The sequence below is a fragment of the Numida meleagris genome, chromosome 1 (genome assembly GCF_002078875.1).
Source record: "Numida meleagris isolate 19003 breed g44 Domestic line chromosome 1, NumMel1.0, whole genome shotgun sequence".
NCBI lineage: Eukaryota > Metazoa > Chordata > Aves > Galliformes > Numididae > Numida > Numida meleagris.
The window spans coordinates 67,396,751-67,412,366 of NC_034409.1; the positions used below are offsets into that span (position 1 = coordinate 67,396,751).

General features: G+C 41.5%; 1 protein-coding gene across 8 annotated transcripts in view; it reads left to right on the forward strand.

Annotated features, from left to right (window-relative positions):
* Positions 10,877-15,616, forward strand: part of C2CD5 (C2 calcium dependent domain containing 5) — a 69,136-nt gene continuing 64,396 nt past the window's right edge. For 3 of the 8 annotated variants that reach the window (XM_021391645.1, XM_021391627.1, XM_021391635.1), the window contains exons 1-2: positions 10,879-11,154; positions 15,230-15,316. In XM_021391645.1, the coding sequence (XP_021247320.1) occupies positions 11,065-11,154; positions 15,230-15,316 (177 nt within the window). In that variant the 5' untranslated portion in view covers positions 10,879-11,064. Of the gene's footprint in view, positions 11,155-15,229; positions 15,317-15,616 lie in introns of all 8 variants that reach the window. The other 5 variants (XR_002436837.1, XM_021391676.1, XM_021391618.1 and 2 more) reach the window with 3 other exon arrangements.

Genomic DNA, 15,616 nt, shown 5'->3' on the forward strand with positions numbered 1-15,616 from the left:
TTTGCTGCATGTAGATGACAAAAGAGGTCTATAAGCATGGTTTGTTTGTTTATCTAACAGTCACCAATTATTCAAAAATCTCATACCAAGTGAATTACAGAGCATGGGCAAGTATCTAAAATCTCACATGGAGTCGAGATACTTTGCACACATTTCTAGTAGTTTCCCTAGCTTAACAGCATCACTTTTCACTCAGTTTGGTCCCAGCATTTCAGTTCTCATCCACAATTTCAAGACACCAAGCTAAGAACTCATGAGCAGTATGTGGCTCGGGTGAATATTGGAGTACATCACACAGCACGTGTGCATCTCAAACACTTAATGATGTATGCATCAGGATTACCACCTGTGGAGAACAAGCAGCATACTTCCAACAGCTTCACCCCAGGCCACTGTCTGTGCTTTCAGACTACAAGTATTCTAACCACATTGACTTCAAACACCATATCAGGCCCGTAATATGTGATCTGTGGTGTAACTAATCTACTGTGATAGTTTCTGCATTGCCTTATCTCAGCAATGCCTAAAAACAAAACAAAAAACCAAGCACTACCTGAGCAAGGAAAACGTTTCAAACATTATCCAAGACAGTTTGTGCTTTTTTAAACCTGAAAATTAATGCTATCATGCTCCTTCCTCACACATCCGAACAATAACAAGGTTAAAACAACATTAGTTATGTCTTAATTTCAAAACCATCTTCCAACATGAAGTGAAGGCTGAAACGATTTATCTGTTGACTTAAAGCACTGAAACTTACATAGTATATTGAGATAATCTCAGACATAAGCGGAAAATCACTGAGAAGGAAGGCCACAGATAAAATATGATGCAAAGGTGATAGCAGTTAACTCTTTGCCTTCAAAAACTGTGCTAGAATTAGGCCTTCAAAAATTCAAGGCCTCATTTTTGTATAGATCACAGCTACATTTTGCAAGAAACTCTTGAAGTCATTGACCTGGCTTTCTGCAAGGCTAATGCAATGGTCCCACAACACATCTTTATCTCTAAATTGGAGAGATGGATTTGAAGCACGGACTTTTCAGTGGATAAAGAATTGGTTGGATGGTTGCATCCAGAGGGTTGTGGTCATTGGTTCTATCTCCAGGCGGATGCCAGCCATGAGTGTTAGGACTGCTGCTCCTTAACATCTTTATCAGTGCCAGCAGGATCGAGTGGACTCTCAGCAAGATTGAGGACAACATCAAGCTGAGTGGTGCAGTTGATATACTAGAAGGGATGCCATTCAGAAGGACCTGGACAAGCTTGAGAAATAGGCCCATGTGAAACTAATGAAGTTCAACAAGGCCAAGTGCAAGTTGCACTTCGATCATGGCAATCCCAGGTATGTGTGCAGACTGGGAGAACACTTTGAGAGCAGTCCTGCAAAGAAGGACTTTGGGGTTCTTGTGAATGAAAAGCTCTATTATGAGCCAGCACTGTGTGCTTGCAGCCTGAAGGTCCAACTGCATCCTGGGCTGCATCAAAACAGGGGTGGCCAGGATGGTGAGGGAGGCGATTGTCCCCCTCTACTCTGCCCTCATGAGGCCCCATCTGGAGTACTGCATCCAGGCCTGTGGTCCCCAGCATAAGAAAACCTAGAGCTGCAGGTTCAGAGGAGACCACAAAAACGATCAGAGGGCTGGAGCACCTCTTCTATGAGGAAAGGCTGTGGGAGCTGGCCTTGTTCATCTTGGAGAAGAGAAAGCTCCAGGGAGACCTCATTGTGGCCTTCCACTACTTAGGAGGAGCTTATAAACAGGAAGGAGACAGATTTTTTATATGGTCTAATAGTGATAGGACAAGGTGAAACAGTTTTAAACTAAAACAAGGGAGATTTAGATTAGATGTCAGAGGGACATTTTTTTATGCAGATAGTGGTGAGGCACTAGAACAGGTTGCCCAGAGAGGTTGTGGATGCCCCAAATCTGGAGACATTGAAGGCCTGGTTGGATAGGACCCCGGACAGCCTGATCTGGTGGTTGGCAACCCTGCCCACAGCAGGGGCGTTGGAACCAGATGATCTTTCAGTTCCGTTCCAACCCAAGCCATTCTATGATTCTGTTGTATGATTCTATGGAACTGCACTCACCAGCCTGTAGCCTTACTCCCCAGGACAGTTATGAAGTTTCCTCCACAGGGTGGTCACTCCCAGTGCAGGCCTTTCCACCTCCCTCTCCAAGCTTTAGCTGCTAGTCTTCAAGACCAGCATCAATACAGTGGGGCTTTTTCAAAAATAACTCCTGGGATCTCTGCAGCTTCTGCCCATGGTCTGGGAGCTGGTCTAGGCTTGGGCCCAGGCACTTAGCTCTCAGCTGAGAGCAGTGGTAAACTGGCTGCCTCCAGCTTTTCAGTGCACACATCATGACCTTGCCCTCCAGGCTAGTCTTGACTTTTGACCTGCCTAGTTAGTGTAGACCAGCACCAGATGGAGTCAGCAATTCTTGGTTGGGTGCTGTGGGACTTCATCCTGGTGGGTGGTGCCATTGTCCCCGTCTGCCTTGTTGTTACCCTTAGCTCCTGGCTTGCCTAAGTAAGGTTTGTATTCAACTTGCACGCACTGGAAGACGCTCAGTTGTTTTACAGCGATGTTATGTTCGTTTCCTTTTGTGTCCTTTGGGCTGAGTTGCTTTGTAGAATTGAATAGACAACTGCCAAATGGCACGTAGCTGTATCAGGCTGCATGTTAGGAAAAGGTTCTTTACCAGAGGGTGGTCAGGCTTGGGTCCCCAGGGTCCCAAGCTGTCAGAACTAAGGAGAGTTTGGACAACACACTCAGACACAGCGCTTGGATTTTGGGTACTCCTGTGCAGAGCCAGGAGCCAGACTTTATAACCCCTATGTGTTCCTTCCAACTCAGGATGTTCTAATTCTATGAAAATCATTACATATAATTATTATTAATACTTCTCAGGTTGTGTTGTTCATAATCATCTTTGTTAATGAAATCAAAGCAGTACCTTCCTCAGCTAAAACACAGTCCAATGTGATGATCATAATTCTTCTGTACATAAAAGCAGAGAAAGTACAGAATGAGGTTGACAAATGTGAATTTTTGTACTTCGAAAGGAGTTTCAAGACTCTGTCTTCATATATCAAAAGCTCCATAAATTGCTTTTAACAGGGTCAAATGCTGCACTGGCCACAACCTTGTCAGGAATGAATTAAGATGGCACTCAGAACAAGCACAGATGACAGAGATCTTACTTTTATTTAGCCAGGTTTTCCTCCACACGAGTTTTTACTTAAGAAGCCAGGTGCTAAGTAACAAATATGAAGAGTTAGCTTCAGTGGCTAGTAATCAAGAGAATGAGTTGGATCAATTCACAGTAACACAATAAGCCTGTACTGAGACCACTGATATTCCCTCTTTTCTGCACCACATAATACAGTTACATGCACCAGGATCGTGTGTCAATTTTTTTTTTTTTTAAAGTGTGCTTTGTGGGGTTTCAGTTATCCTGCAACTCTTGAACTTCGATGCTTTTTCTATGAAGGGAGACTCCCACCTCATCCCAAGGGGATGCAGGAATGTAGATAGGAATCAAGAATCTGATAAATAAATCAGAAAATTGCTTTGTTAGAAGCATTCACCTTGGCCGCTCCAATAACCCATCAGCAACAGATAACAATCTTTTCTGCTCTGGACTTCTCTGTAACTTCATATACAGCATAAGATTTTATAGTTAAGCCCACCCAAGCTCTGCTTCCTGAACTAGCAGCACCATTCTCTTGCCATATCACAAAAGATACAATGTTCATTCTCAGTAGAAAACACAAAATGAACTTGGAACTTCTAGCTGAGACTGTCTGCCAGCTCCTGCTCTCTGAGAAATCTGAATAAAGAGGAGATGGTTTCTTCTATTTGTTCATCCTTTTCCCTTATCACAGTGAGACTGAAGAGAGGTTTTCTGTCTAGCTTGTGAAGCGCCGCATCTCTTAGCAGTCACAGTTCCCTCTTCCTCATTCACATGATGCGTCACGAGCACTTTGTGAAGCTGAGCTTGAATGACATTTTCTACAGCAGCAGAACATACTTTTCACAACAAATTGGATGGTGGTAGAAAGTGAATTATAAGGATGTTACAGTTTAAGCTTCTAATTCCACCAGCCTGAGTTGGGAGCCTTGTTTTTATACTTTCTATGCATTAATGGGGGAGAGAGAATTCAGATCAAGAGCCTCTCTGTCTCCTTTGGTTTGGCATGAAAATTAAACTCTTAAAATAAACAAGGTGAAAGGCGCTGTCAGTTGTTTTGACAGTAAATTATCATCACCGCGGTGCAGACACAGGGCTGCATTCTTCACTTTTGTAGGAAGCTGAATGTTGCATGCTGCTGAAAGCAAAACTCATTAAGTTCGTTCCACGAATTTGCGTTTTCAATTGTTTATATGTTAGAAACTTTAATGTTTAATAGCTCACAACATCACGTCAATTCCAAACGGAACACAAGAAGCAAAAGCATCACATGGTTATTAAGAACTGCACGCACTCCAAGTTTTAGAATACAAAGAATTATTGTTTTACTCGTAATCCAATTTAATCTCTTTAATGCACCAGGAAATAGCTTGCATATCTTGTGAAGGATCTTGAAGACTACTCTACAGATAGTTTATGTGGTTACTGTCCTTAAAATATCCTCCAAGACAGGAGGATTTGATGAGGATGTGTGGACTCTTTCTTGCTGTCCACCTGTTGGCAAGACAAATGGCAAGGACCATAGCTTTAATAAGCATTAATGAACCCTTCAGGACCATCATCTTTGATCGTTACAGCAACTTCAATATATAAATATGCCTGTCCATTAGTATTTCATTCTATCTGTTCAGGTCCCTTCAAAAAAAAAAAAAAAATTCTGTTTACTGTATCTGTACAGGAAGAAGGAAGACAAAATACCAACAACGGTAAAGACAAGAAAAATCAGCAAATACAGCAATTCTAATAACTGTGAAAGTCCAATACAAATTACAAGCAGTTAAACACTTCATTTGACTCAACCTTTAGGAGGAGAAGTCACTGAAGGACTAATTATCTTCTAGCGATATAAATGCTACTGCTAACAATTACATTTAATTAAATTATTAACTAGGTGTTGACTAATTAACTAGGGCTTTGTAAGTTTGAAGTACTTCGAATAGCTGTTATTATTGTACTGCTTGAAACTAAATATCTTTCCTAGAGCATGTGTACACAGGGTTCTGCTGCAATCTCTGTGAACTGATATCCCAGTTATGCCATTGCCACTCATTGCTCATAAAACGCACAAAGCTTCGTGTAATGTTATTTCTCTTACAGAAGTTTAAGAAAGATAAATGATATCCAATTACTAGCTGAGAACATGACATCAGCTCCAGTTGTTTGATTCTCCCGGTAGGTAATTGCATACATTCTCATGTTAGTGAATATTTATTTTATCCAATTTCTTTCAAGTCTATCTGGAAATTGAAAGCTTCATGCAGCAATAATAGCATGAAATGGAGAATTTTAACATTGTTAAATTATTTTAATGTTGTTACGAACTGCTTGATATGGACCAAATCCCAAACTGCTAAATTCAACAGGAAATGGTTACTGATTTGACTGGAGTGTTGAAAAGATGTCATGCTCAAAAAAATAAAATGTTGAGATTTTTCTTCCAAAGGAAATTCTTTCATTTAATATCCAGGAAACAAATGAACATAAACAACTCAGAAATACAATTTTTGGTCCGAGACATAATTGAGCTTTTGTTTACCCTCTTAAAGTAAGTCTTGAGGATAATTCCTGGCACACAGGTTTTATTCAATTCACTAGATCTATGAATAATATTTTAGAATATCACAGGAATTAGAGAAAAGAGTTCTCATTGCGTAAGCTTTTTCTCATACATAATATTAGCACATCGGTCCGGATCCAACTATCTGTTCTGTCAGTAGTACAGTATTTTTATTTCTTGACAATCTTTAACTTTAAAAATTAATTCCAACATACTGTCACCTTTTAAAGACCGAATGAGTTCTGCATTTGGTTCCTGTGTAATACAAAGGAATAGACTATATTATCATATATCACCAGTGTCAGCTCAAATTAATTCCCTTAGCTTGAGAACAATTTTGAATAGACTCAGGACAAAAGTAAGGTATGTGATACAATTAATAGTATACATTGGCAGTTTAATTCCATCAGGGAAATAACTCATTATGATAATCTCATTTTTACCTACCATAGTATCAAGATTAAAAAGTATTATTGAGAGAAATAGCTTTAGGCAAAGCAGGATGAAGCCAGCAAAACTGAGCTCATTACATCCTCCCGAAATGTATGAGTGTGTGTGGGTGTGCTCGTCTATCTACATACCTATTATCTACATAACACTGGATACAAGACACTCTGGGCATCATAAAAAGCTATTTTTGGACTGCTGTCCTGCAGATTTCAGCCAGATAGCTTGGGAACATGCAGTTTTACAGAGAAATACTGGCATTTTTCCAGCAAACAAAAACTGGCACTGCTAAGTTTTCTCTGTTGATAGTAGTTGACAACTATTATGGTAGTGTCCTATTACAGACACCATTCAGCACAGCAACTGCAAGGAGAAACAGAGCCAGGATCTTCTGTGAACGCTTCCATGCGAAAGTAGACGTACCTTTAAGAAGATTCCTGATGAAGTCACTGTGGTTTCAATAAAGAAGAAGCAAATAAACAAAACTTCACTTGTTTTTCCTCAAAATCAGCTTAATGCAGTATAAACAAAAAGCACTCCTTCCAATGGTGAACACACCTCTGTAACATCTCAAATCATGTTGCAAATTGAGGGAAGTTTAGGATAACACCTCCTAATCTGTATGCAAAGAAGGTCAATAAGCCAGCATCGTTGAAGTCAAACCTGAAGGGGTAGGCTTCGTTAGCAGACTAAAGGTATGGGGAAAATTGTTCTTTGGAGTATCAGTTTCAAAACTAAGGGTTAAAAGTGTATGCCTATCACAAGAAAAATCTCTTTGTTGGAAATCAAAGCATATACTGAGCTAACAGTTATGCAGAAAGCAAATCAAAATCCTATCATTCTTAAACACGTGGGGAGGCAAAAAAAAAAGAAAAATTTAGGTTATAAAATCACCCAGCTTCCCCCACACAAAACTCTTACTTTTATGGCACTCACTGTTCTGTACACGATGTCTTTACAATCACAATTTGCAACTCTCTTGGTTTGTAGAAGTTGGGTTATGATGCCACTGAATATATGACAATACATGCTCATATGAGATAACTGTTCTTTAAGCATATCACACTTGTTATCTAGCTGAAGCAGGACTTCTCATGACTCATCAGGACCTGCTAAAAGACTGCTTTTATGTAGAAAGGAAAGAGACTTAGCAGGAGACAAAGTGGATGTTAAAACGCAGTCAGTTCCTCACAACATTATTGCCCTTATGACAAAAATAGATCTCCATGCTTTCTATGGATGTCTATGCATGCATTTTATTGAGAAAGTACATACTGTAGGTTTAAAGTATATTCATTTCATTGAACATTTGCCTGAACAGCAGGAAATCTAATACTTTTTTGGATGCCTCAAATAGTTTATACATTCTAGGGCTCTGGCCAAACTTTTCCCAGAGTCTCTTCTACCTTTCCCTTTCCATAAACTCCTGCTGGCCCTAGGGAACTGGAATGCTATTGGCATGAGATGCTTTAAGTGACAGGTTAATTTACAGGAAAACAGGTCTCCAGTACATGCCGGCATAGAAAGCCATCAACCTTATAACAGGCATAACACACCAAACAGGTTTGTTAATGCATTAAATTCTATCTATCTGATCCTTTCAAATAGATAAGAAACAGATTTGAACTGGTTCTCCAAAATAGTTGTGCGTTTTTTACTTCATTTCTAGCTTTTTTTTTTTAATCACTAAAATCTTCATTTGTAAAGATAGGTCCTTAGACAAATTTTAGGTAAGTATGTACCATATCAATCCTTACATTTCATTATCCCACAGAGGGGGAGAGGCATGTTCACCAGGAAACACTAGTAAAGCTTCCCTGGAACATTGCCTCCTGTCTCAGATAATACAATTAAAGAAAACATGGCATGTTTGGAAAGTCTTCAGGGGAAATTAAGAAATGTTCAGAAACACAAAAAAAAGACCTGTGAAGACTGGAATTTTTTTTTTTTTTTAAATTTGTTCAAAATAAGTTACAGAATCACAGAATCATGGGGTCATCGAGTCCAACCCCACCGCTAAAGCAGGCTCCCCACAGTAGGTTGCACAGGTAGGCATCAAATCAATAACATATCCTTTAAAAAACACTGCCCGAGTAAAAGAAACAATTATTCATTCTCTCTGATAATCTAAGAGATGGGAATCCACATATGAACCAAAAGTTCAAAATAAAACTTAGAACTCTTTTCCGCATAGTAGTTAATCTGTGGATCCTATTGGCACCAGTTAAATAGCATGACAGCTTACCTAGAAGTATGTGTATCAGTTACAACCAATCTAAAGGTCTTCTAATATTTCTGAAGGGATAATCTGTTATCTAGGTTTAGTGGATGAGACAAGAACAGATTTGTATTTTATCTTGAAACACTCAGTTTGAACTCTAGACTTTTTTATACTGGAAAACAATTTGATGAATTGTCTGGGAAGATATGAAAAGCCTTTAAGAGCCAGGAGTGCTGCAGTTTACCTGGAACCTGCCTGGTTGAGCTTCTCTCTTTAAGATGTTCCCTTGAATGCTCCCTTACAACAAGCACCAGATACAATAACGCATGAATCATCTAAGGATTTTCCCAAACCACAGTATTTCATTTACCAAGGGAGTATACTTAGCCAGGTACTCACTGCATTAACTGTCTATTAGTCAGGCAAACAGCCCAATCTCTGGTGAGCAATAAAGAATTCCAAAGGTTTTGTTCACTGTTCAGTGACTAAAGACAGATTTAGGAAGAACCTGGCTTCACATAAATGTTTTGTAGCGTCACCTACCTATCTCTGAAGAGATACAACTAAACTAGTGTTCTTTTCCTTACAATGTACTAGACACTTTCAATCTTTATCTTCTCCATGGGCTAAAAATTTATTCTTCCAAATGAAAGCAAAAATTGTCAAGCTTACCCAAATATAAAGCTGCAAAATTCACTCTGCATATCACAAGATATAGTAAAAACATAGTAACCAACACAATGTTCCCTAAAAATTGCTGCATTTTAATTTATCTAGCAAGTGAAGCAAAAAAAAAAAAAAGTGTTTTTGCCAGAAAAAGAAGAGAACATATGACAAATTTTGTTTTTACTTTGTCCCTACTTATTTATAGTCAAGAACTTACTTTACACTCCCCAAATCTTGAGCTACAGAGCAGGGTACATCACAAATCAATGAAGGCCAAGGAATCCTTTATCTACCAAGGGCTACAGAGAACTGCTTTTATTTTTCGTCATCACACCCTCTGCTGGTGATTTTCTGCTCCAGTAGGAAAGTTAAAATACAGGAATGTTTCTCGTTTACAAGCAATGCACAGAATTAATTGCCTCACTTCAGGGTTCTGCTGATAAGGACCCAGCATCCACATCCTACACCATTCAGGAGATTTTTACACTTCATTCAATTTGCCATAATGGCCTGAACACCTTTAAACACCTGGAATATATTTGGTGCACTGCTATTGCATGCTTTCCACTTCAATCTAATCCAAAAGAAATATCCGGTCCATGTGCTGTGCGGTTGCTCCATTTTATGAGTGAGAACAACACTTAAATAGGTGATATCCAGAGATTCCATTAAAAATAGCAGACTTCTGGTCTAAGCCACACCCACACCATCAGCAGCATATTTTCTGGCTTTGATTCCCTCCCAGGATCTTTGCTCTTTATTGCTGTTCTGCCCTAGAAGTAATTCCACTCAAACAAGGATGCATAAACAAGAAACACGCATCTAGCTTGCTCATCATTTCCTCAGGTTTGCTGAATTCCAGCAGCAGTGCGAACGGATCCTGAGATACCTTCACAATAAGCTGACAAAGGGAAGTGACATCTATGCTAACGAGGCAAAAAAGCGTAGCTTGAGGGCAGATAGCCTAACAAGCTCCACGCCTTAATTTGCTCTGCCACACACTGCTGTACTTTGTTCATATGGTTTCTGCTTTTAGTATCACAGCCTAAACCATAACATTATTTAGTCTTTTGTAAGATTAGAAAGAGAGGGGAATAATCCAACCAGATCTTGCACTTGGCTCCACGTCTGGGGACTGCTCAGCCCAAGCACAAAGGCTCTTTATATCCCTGCCCATCATGCAATACCCTGAGCTGGAGGGGATCCACGAGGACCAGTGCAACCCAGGCCCCCACCGACAGACACACCTGCGGCTTTCTTTCCCCAAGCTTCCCTTGAGCTGTTTCCTAAACAAAGAGCTTTTCAGGCATCAAGAAGTCAAAACCCGGCCACATGAACCATATCAAATCCTATTTCTGATAACTAAATTCCATTTAATCTATTCATGATCCCTCAATTCCTGTAAATATTTTTCTTCTGATTAAGACAGCACAGCCACACGCTCCACTCCCCCCGCTTCTCCTCTCTAGGGAAGGCCGGGCGCACCCCGGGCCCGGGCCGCTCGCCCTCCAGCTTGGCTAGACAGAGGTCCCAATCAAGCCACAGCGGGGCCATCCATAATCCCGGGCATCGATGACTTGGCGCTCACGCACCCCGCCTTCCGTCGCCAGCGCGGAACCCATCGAGGAGTCAGCGCTGCGGTTGCGGCGGAGCCTCCACGCCGGCAGCGCCATCTTGGCGACGAAGAGCTCCAAGCGGGGGCAGCCGCGCGCCACTTTCCTCCCGCGCGCCGCGGTGAGTACGCATGCGCGCAGCGGCCGTCCCCTCCCCGCTGGGCGCGTCACCGCGCGCGTGCCCGCGGCCGTTGCGGCGCCGGGTACGGGCGTCGGCGCCGGGCATGGGCGGGCGGCGAGAGACCGTTGCTCGGTGTGACGCATGCGCGGCCGCTCCGCCCGCCCCCACCGCTCGGCCGTGCCGTTCCATGGGACGCGTGCGGTTGTTTTCTCCCTGCGGCCGGCGGGAGGCAGAGGAGGAAGATGCCGGGGAAGCTGAAGGTCAAAATCGTGGCGGGGCGCCATTTGCCGGTGATGGATCGCGCCAGCGACTTGACCGACGCCTTTGTGGAGGTTTGCGGGAGAGGAGGAACCCCCGGGACCCGGGGCGGGTGGGCGGCCCCCGCCTTAGGCCCGCACCTGCCGCCGGCCCCGCGCTGCCGAGGCACCTGCGGTACCGCTGTGCTGCCCCGGGCCTCCGCCCCGCGGGGCGCCCCCTGCTGGCCCGGCGGTGCTGCCCCGCGGCGTGCGGCGGAGCGCTGTCCTCAACTGGGCGGGCGGGCGAGCGTGGAGCGCGGCCCCCACGCAGCGGCAGTGGGCCGCGTTCCACTGCGTCGGCGGGAACGGCGCGGACACCCGCGCCTACGACGGCTGTGCTGTCTGTAAAGCGGTTTCTGGGGTACGCTCGGGCGTGATTGTTAGTTGACAGCCCTGGGCAGCCTGAGTGTCATCTTAGAAACCCACTCGTTTCAGCCTCTGGCTGAGGCTTGTTAATGAGTGGCTCTTGCTAATATGCCAGCCCAATGGAATCCGTTTCGGGATTCAGTAGATGCGGTGTAACAGAACGTTAAAAAGAAACAGAAGGTGTCTTTGGAAGTGTTTTCGGGTCACTTATATCTCTGAACATAGGAAGTGCAGAGTGACTGTACCGGTCCTCTTTCAAGGCTCTTATTTATATTTTCAATTTGAAGTATGTGAAAAGCTATTATTTTCAAACAGAATTTTAACAGAACTTTATATACCTGGACTTACCTGGTATAATTTATATGTTTGAATTACACCAAAAGTATCAAATGCAAACCTTTTTTGTAGTTGTGGCTAACCATACTGGCTGTTCATGGAATCATGGAATGGTTTGGGTGGAAGGGGCCTTAAAGCCCCCCCAGTTCCAACCCCATGCTGTGAGCAGGACTGCCGCCCGCCAGCTCAGGCTGCGCTGGGCCTCATCCAACCTGGCTTTGAGCACCTCCAGGGATGGGGCACCCACAGCTTCTCTGGGCAGCTTTTGCGAGTGCCTCACTGCCCTCTGGGTAAAGAATTTCTTCCTAACATCCAACCTAAATCTCCCCTCTTTTAGTTTAAGGAGTTCTTAGGAAGGGATTGAAAAATGAGCTGATGAGGGCCTTTTGCTCAATGGCTCTGTATTTCCATCACAAATTGCTCCAGAACAATTTCAGTAGCATTCCACAGATTCAAAAGTCATACTTTCAGGAAAAGAATTGTTCAGAAATGGAATCCTGCACACGTGTGTGCCTGTACTATAAATAGTCATTGAAGGTTAACGCAATACTGGGATTGCGATAAGAAAACTGAATGTCTTTCAGGAACTGTACACATTGAAAAACTGTTAATATTCATCTCAAAACAGATTTGACTTGGTGCATATAAACTTGGTTGATGTGAGGCAGTAAGTGCATTGCTTAGTGAGACATGACGCTGGTAATAAAGTGAAAATCTGTTTCTGACAGCTTTTAGTGGAGCTGAAATTGTACATAGTTCTACTATACTCAGTAAGTTAAACAATAGTATTTCAGTATTTAATTTCAGAAATCTCATCAGTAAGTTCAACTTACAGGGAGATTCTCTTGTGGATTTAAATTTGATTAATAGGCAGACTACAACACTTCTTGTGTAGGAAGATGGGAAACTGAGTAGGAAGTACAGCCCTGCTGTCAATTGGCCGCCTTTATTCTGCCTTGGGGAAAAGCAGCCCTCTCCTCTCCTGTTGGTCACTTGTTCCCAATGCTTCACCTTCCTTCTCTACCACCCCTACCTACAGTGTGAGTAGCTTTGTAGCACAGCATATATAGAAACGCATCTGGCTAAACGCTAGCTCAACAAAAGAAAAAAGGACAGTATTTTCAGCATTATCAGATTGCTTAGCTGGGTTAATTAACACTCAGCTTTGAGTGTGTCTTGGCACAAATAAGGCTGAGGAAATTTGTAGATGAGGCCTTGCTTTTAGGGCCAATACTTGGAAAAAAAGATCAGTGTGGGAAATGCCCTTTTCATATGTGGAGCAGGCATGGCTGCGGGCAGAACATACGAAGGTGAGCTTAGAACTGTCATTTTGTTTTTCAGTGTAAGGTTGCTGAAAGCCTTTACAAAACTTTTTCGTTGAAATGAAAATGACAAGTGGAAAACGTATTAAAGTGCTAATTGATTGCTAGCATTTTATTTCTTTTTTTATATATTGTAATGTAAATCTAGAATTAGAGAAGAAAATGGTGAAAGATTTTGAAGTAGTCACTTGTTTCAGGTTATGTATAATTTGGATTTAGCCAGCACGTGTGGGCTGGAACAAATTAGCACAGCTTCTTCTGCAGCTGTGCTGCTAAATTTGTACAATGGACAGCAGTTCAGGAGATTACCTCTCCTAGCTTTAATGATCTGGCTGGAATACTGGCAAAGTTTCCTTAGAGCTGCCTGAGGCTCCCAGGGAGCTCATTTACTCCCAAGATAACGTGTAAAATTAGGCTGGGTGGAGCTCTGTGCTGTTGCGTGTTGGCAGCTTCTGCATAGAGTAGCTCTGCTAAACCAGTGTCATTATCACTATTGTACTGCTTTATGTGGTGAATACGCTGTCCAGATGGGTGTGCTGTTTTCTATATGCATTTAGTCTGAACCCTCCTTTTGATAGCTAGATGGTTTTTTTTTTGTATGCTAACAGTGCTTTGCTTTGTGCTTTCATACCACTTTTAATTTCAAAGCTTACTTTGAAAATATTTTCCAAAAGCATTACCGTTGCTTGAGTCAGGTCCATGTCCTCAGAGTTGTACGGAGTTCTGTTGTTTGAGGTGTGGTGATGTATGTAGAGATCAGTGGGAGCTTGTAGGTCAGTTTTGCTGTCCCTTAAGTTTTTTAAATTAACTGACTGTACGTAAGCAAGTACAGGATCTCTTCAGAATTGGATTGTGCTCCTGTGTAAAATAATAACAGTGTTACTGACGCATCTGAAAAATTAAGACCTCCTTAAAAAGTATTGAAAGAAAGAGTTTAAAATGCAGGATAGTGTTCAAAATCAAAGCCTAAGTTTGATTCCCAAGATCTACTTAGACTTTTAAAAAGAAAATAATATTCAAAATCCGTAGCTGCCTTTAATTGCAGTATGTTTTTTAAATTAGCATGCATTACTTTCTTAAGAATGATTTCAAAACCTTAACTTTCCGTGCTTGTAAGTACCATCAGATATGTGGTATGAGTTGCAGTACTAATTATTTTGAGAGGTAGCATTCACAGAACTCCAGGGGTGCGCAGTGATTTGGAATGAAAGCTAGAGTGAAATAAAGCCCCTTGGATTACACAGCATGGCTTCTTGGTGCTTAGACCATCACAGAAATTCTGTTTGTATCGTGGTCCTGAAATAGATTCCTGTGGAGGCCAAGTAGAGATTGCTGAAATATGCACCTTTAACTGCTTATTAGCCTTAATAGAAGTATGTAGAATATTTGATGTTTGTTAACAGAAGATTAGAGGGGATATGTAGATATATAGTTCCCTCTGTCCTTGTTGCTGATATGCTTTCTGGAATTTTCTGTAACAAGGGAGGACTAGGAACTGTGAAGGTGCTTGTCCTTGCTGCTGTGGATTCAGTGATACGTGTCTGGCGCAGGAAGATTGCAGGTCAGGGTGGTGGCTTTGGTTCAGGGAGGTGGTATGCGTTTGTCAAGGCAGTGTGTTTTAAGAAATAAGTTCACTAATGCTACCATTTCAGTTCTATGTTTCATTTATAAATTGTTAATAAAGCTGATAAATGAATTCTAGAGAGAGCAGTAAAGAAACATAATCTGTGTTTATATAGAATAGTTTTGCTTAAAATATTTCTAAACAAAAGGCAACAAATTGCTGAGACAGTATAGCGAATGACCACAAGTAGGTAATACAAAGTGATATTTTAACTCTAAAGTGATTGAGGAGACAAAGAAATGGTAGGAGAGTTTCATTGCTTGTGTTGGTGATATGTGTAAGATTACTTACTGATGAATGTACATTGGTTCAAAAAGTAATTCTCCCTGAAAAGGGTGTGTTGATATTATTAAAATACATATTTGAAATTATTTGCATGTATAGATTTGATGAGTAACTCACTTTCTAAGTTTATTCATTAATGTTTATTTTTAATAATTTTAATAATTGCTTGTATTTTTAGGTAAAATTTGGAAATACAACATTTAAGACAGATGTCTATCCAAAATCACTTAATCCTCAGTGGAATTCTGAATGGTTTAAATTTGAAGTAAGTATTTTCTAAGAGTTTACCTGTGTCTACATGGATACCTTTGATGAAATAATATCACTTTAGACAGAAAAATGTTTTGGGCAGCGAGGGTAATTCTGTTTAAATACATACGAAACCATTCAGTAAATCTATTCATGGTCAGACCGTGTTTGCCAATGGCATCTCATTGGCTTTTTTTTTTAGGTTGTTTGCAAAGGTAAAAACTTACCAGATAGGATCCAACTCAAATGTTACGGCAGAGGTAAAAGCTTTATCCACTAGACTTTCAGATAGCAGTATGGGTTTACTCCTTTTTTT